The 5,085-nt window shown below is 50.0% G+C and overlaps 1 protein-coding gene across 3 annotated transcripts in view; it reads right to left on the reverse strand.

Moving 5' to 3' along the window:
• KDM1A (lysine demethylase 1A) overlaps positions 1-3,282 on the reverse strand; it is a 57,622-nt gene extending 54,340 nt beyond the window's left edge. For all 3 annotated transcript variants that reach the window (XM_054802414.1, XM_054802415.1, XM_054802413.1), the window contains exons 1-2: positions 2,945-3,282; positions 80-245 (exon numbers count right to left, since the gene is read on the reverse strand). In XM_054802414.1, coding sequence (XP_054658389.1) covers positions 80-245; positions 2,945-3,229 — 451 coding nt within the window. In that variant the 5' untranslated portion in view covers positions 3,230-3,282. The remainder of the gene's footprint in view (positions 1-79; positions 246-2,944) is intronic.
• Positions 3,283-5,085: the final 1,803 nt, after the last annotated feature.

Here is a 5,085-nt window from a genome sequence, read left to right on the forward strand (position 1 = left end):
ATGCTGCACCTGACCCCGCTTAATTTCTGGCAATAAAACAGGTAAGTAGTGTCAGAGGAGAAGGTCTCTCTTTACTCACCAGATGGCTCCTCCGGCTCACTTTCATTCTCTTCTTCTGCAGGAGCTGGTGGAGGTGGTGGTGGTAGTTTTTTCTCTTTTTCAGCTTTAGCATTTCTCTCTTCTTCAGAGTAATATTCATCTTCTGACAGGTTTGCAAGACTCTCATCCATCTCTCTATACTCCACCTGTAAAAAGCAGAACAGAGGATAAATACACTGAAGATGTCCGTAAGTTTCACTACTAACATGAACATTGCAAGCAACAAAATTGCTTACAGCTCAGAGAGGCCTGAGTTACCTTGTCCAGTCTTATGACAGCTACTGTGTTATAAAATCTTAAACAGCTTAACAAATTTCACTTGATTTTACCTCCACTAAAAAAAAAAGTCTCCAGCACCCACCTGTTCAATAGTAGGAACTTTCTACTCATATCGAGCACAATTTATGTGTATTTGTTATATCATCATTTAACCTCTTTAGTTTTCTTCCCTTCCTTCACCTCCCTGTCAAACTCAGGGATAACAAATTGCCTCTGTGTCCAATCCATATCTTCCAACTTGAATTTATCTGTCAAGCATGGGTGACCTGAACTGTGCACAAGATTTCATCTTGCCCTGGTACAGGGGATCACATTTGCCTCCTCTCCAGGATGGTCACAGTAGTAGCTCAAGACAAGAGCAAAAAAAAAAAAGAGAAAAATCTTTATTGACATATGTGTTTTGTTCTGTTCTCCTATAAAAATAAATATTACCAGATAAAAAGACTCACTCCAACTTAAAGGAATGTGGAAACCCAAGAAATAACCTCGAAGGGAAGCACCTCATACTGTTTAATAAACCAAGCATCTTTCCAAGGTAAGAAAGCTTTGTATATTGCCATTGAATTTCCCTACCTATTGGAAAGGAAAAAAGCACTTCTCACAATATGCAGGTCAACTTCTACTGCGAGATGACAAAAGCATTGGGAAGCTCATGTATAGGAAAGTCTAAATTCAGTAAAACACTAACACACTCTATGATCTCCTATCTGTCAAATATTTACATTCCATCTTGTCCAGCACATCCAGTTTTTCACGCTGTTGAGCAAATGTTGCACCACCAGGATCTTTTGTGAGCTCCCACTCTGAAGCAAGTTAAAACGATCCCACAGCATCGTAAGTATAGTATCAGGTATCTGAAACCAACACAAACTAGTTCTGCCTTAAGACTCTCTTAAGTCTCCCATCCTCCTTGAGCTCGCACAACTTTCAGAGAACAATCAAGTCCAATAAAAACACCCTAAGCTTTTCCGTAGGTTTATTTTTAATCTGGATACCATCCCCAACTCAGTTCACACCACTAACATTCCCAGTAAGGCAACCTTGTGCTTGCCTGAAGCGATCAGGGGGATATACTGTGTTAAAAGAGATTAAAGCCTTTAGCAAATGGGTATTGTTAATGCAGAGAAAGATCACCAAAATACAACCCACAAACAGTGCGCTAATTCCTACTTGTTAACAGACCACTATCAAGCAAGTAAACTGCAGGTATGCTGCCTCTGAAGATCAAAGAATCACAGAATGGTTTAGGTTGGAAGGAACCTTTAAAGATCATCTGGTTCCAACCCCCCTGCCATGGGTGGGGACACCCTCCACTAGCCCAGGTTGCCCAAAGCCCCATCCAACCTGGCCTTGAACACTTCCAGGGACGGGGCACCCACAGCTTCTCTGGACAACCTGTTCCAGTGCCTCACCACCCTCATCGTAAAAAATTTCTTCCTTATGTCCAACCTACATCAACTCTCTTTCAGTTTAAAAGATGCACCAGACTGACCTGCCCAACAGCTCCTATATGCAAAGGATAAGTCCAGCTATCACATCATATAAGAGCTCTGAAGAGCAAGACATTCAATGCCACAGCTACAGTTCAACAGAGTTCCTAGAAGTAATTTCAGCTTCCATATCAAACACACTCAGCTTTGGACACAGCCAAGATCTTCAAAGTCTTCTGCAACAAGATTTCCAAGAAAGTTTCACAAAAAAAATGGTAATGTTCTCAGATATTCAGAATAACATATGAGAATTACATACCACAGGCCCAGATTATGGGAAGCTGTTTATAGACTTTAGATCTCATTACTAAATCTCACCCTTAACACAGCATTGGCTCAACTCTCCAACACCAACTGAGGGAAGCTGAAGAACAGTGGAGTGAGTGTGGCCACTACCTTTATAGCATTGCAATACCGGCATCATTCCATGCACAGAAGCCTCAAGACAAGCTGCATCCATATGTCCCTAGTAACAACACGAACGTGCTTGTGAAAACATAAGATCGTAAGAACGTTGCATAAGATGCAACGGTAGGGTGTTGGTTTTTGGGGGTTTTTTTGTGCCTTTTTTTTTTTTTACTGCTCAGTGTCTGACCAAGAAGCCCTACAAAGTTCTGAGGTCTGTTGCAGACTGCTCCCCTTTGTGATAGTGCACGAGTTTTCCCCAGACCTTATGAAGGTGACCTACGACAATACGAGACCTTAATCCGCACTAGCTTCCTGCACGTCTGCATGCTTATCGTGGAGGACTGGCCTCTCCGGAGCAGCACCCCCACCCCACACACCAGCGCCGCCCGGTAAAGCCCGATCGGGCAGTCGGCTCAGCCCAGCGTCCCTGAGGCAGGGAGCGGTCCCGGGGGCACCCAGCCCGCCGCCCGCCCCGCCGGCCTCTTCCCTGGAAGCCGTCCCGGGCGGCGCGAGCTGCCCCGAGCAGGGGCGGGGCCCAGCAGCCCAACGGCCGGAGCAAGTCCCGCCCGAGGCCGCGGCGCCCGCCAGACTCCCCACTCCGGCCGCGGCTCCAGGCCAGCGGGGTCCGGCGGGGCCAGGCCCGTAGCCCGAGCCTCCCCCACACCTACTTTGGCCCGCTTGCGGCGGCTGGTCCTGCGGCCCTCGGGGGTCTCGGCGATGCCAGTGGTTTCGGCGCCGGGCGCAGGGGCGGCACCGGCGGCCGGCGGCTCGGACAGACCGCCCGGGGGCGAGGCCCGTGGCGGCTCCTTCTTGCGGGGAGTGCGCTCCGCAGCCCCGCCGCTCTCGGCAGAGGAGCCCAGGGCCCCCGCGGCGGCAGGCGGAGGCACCGGCGCCTCAGACCCGCCCTCGCCGCCCGCCGCCGCCTCCGCGGCCTTCTTCCCTCCCGACAGCATCGCCCCGGCCGCGCCGCGCCGCCCCGCACAAAGAAGGCCGCGAGTGGGCTGCCGGCACCTCCTCCTGACGTCACCTCCGGGCCGCGGCGCGCGCGCACTGGGGCGCTCGTGCCGGCCGCAGGCGCGCGTGCGCAGCAGGCGCTGGGGCCTCCACGGCGCAGGGCCGTTCTACCTAGCGGGGCACCGGTACAGCGCAACAGCCCGCGGCCCCGCGTTGCAGCAAGAGGAACTCAATCCCGGCAGGAGGAAGGCAATCGCCCGCTGAAGGGCGGCTCAGTCACGGAAGAAGCTGAAGTGGGACACCAGCTGTGAGACCACCTCAGACCTGCATCTCCTGGGCTGGTGGCAGGACTCCCAACGAGGGAGGCCGTGAGAACCGCGTCTCAGTCTCACTGCCGGTGGTGCCAGCGTGCTGTAGCCGTTACTGTTCCTGCAGACATAATGGTTGCCTTGAGTTCACTGATTATTATTTTTCTCTCAGCATGTTCCAGGGGAGCCCCCCCACTACTTGTCTGGCCCCGCAGAGCTCATTGCCAGGTCTAGGTACTGTAAGCCTCCCAAGCACCTCTGTTAGATGGCTTTAGCAAGCTGACATTGCAGTTTCATTTCATGTCATCAGACAAATTTACCGATGTATGCATCTCTTCCACAGTTTCCTTGCCTACACATCTAATCCAGATACAAAGTGGGAGGACCTCTTGGAAACCAAGAAAAGTGAGAAGCCCTGTGGCCATAGCAGTTCTGTGTGGATGTACGTCCATAGCACAACTCATGGAGTCCCCTGGAATGTGCCAAGACTGCTGCCAGGGAGATGTTTGTGCCTATTTCCATAAAGCATTTCAATTTTAGTCCTCCTGTCTCCTTCCAAGGTCTGGGCTGGACTTTTCCTCACCCTGTCCTCTCAAGCTTCTGCTTACACCACCAGAAAAAGCTGGTGAGGCAGGGAATGGGAAGCTGGAGCTACGAGCCTTTGAGCAGGTTGCTGCTGAGCAGTTCCCGCCAACCCCACTGATGCCTGTGTGGGGTGTACTGCCAGAGATGTTCTGCTTTGGGTTCCCTTGCCTTGAATATTTGAACATTATTAGCTAAAGGTAACAGAAAACAAAAGCCCACTCTTGCTGATTTTCTTGCCTCTCCTCAAAACTGGTCGTTCATCACAACGGATGTATGGCTGATCCTACTAGACATACCTTGTCATCAAGCTGGTTTGCATTGGCTGGTCACGTGGCTGCATAGACACTGTAAGAGGATTTAGATACCTGGGAAGGCAGCAGCTGCACAGAAAGATTTAGGTGTGATTTTGATCATTCTCAGGAACACAGGAAGCAACTAGAGGCTGTAGAATGTCTGCAACATGTAGCTGATGCATTCAGATGCCTGCACAGTAGCGTGTGGACAGGCAGAAGGTCAACAGCACACAGTGACAGACAATGCCGGTGCTGAGAAGTGACTGCCGAAGACTGGAACCAACTCTGAACCCTTGTTCAGAGGAGTTAGATGACGAAATCCAGCTGGGAGAACTGTAGTGATCAACTCCAAACAGTGACACGGAAGAAAAGGAAGCAACAGGCAATTGCCGTAACAATACTACCTTTGCCTCTAAGCCCAAGTATTTCAAGTTTCCATAGGAACTGGCGTTTCCTTCATTATCCCACTTTCCTTTTGTGTGTGTTTAGCCAAATTTCTGAAATAGCCACAAAATTAATTTTTGAGTATGTTTAACCTAATGGGTGAGACAAATGGTCTTCTCAGAGCACATTTAATATGTGTTCCATAGGTTTACACCAACCGACATCTCAAACTCAAAACCGGACACATTTATTTACTCTTCTGAATTGACAGATTCGAGTTAATCC

The sequence above is a fragment of the Grus americana genome, chromosome 23, assembly GCF_028858705.1.
Source record: "Grus americana isolate bGruAme1 chromosome 23, bGruAme1.mat, whole genome shotgun sequence".
NCBI classification, from domain to species: Eukaryota; Metazoa; Chordata; class Aves; order Gruiformes; family Gruidae; genus Grus; species Grus americana.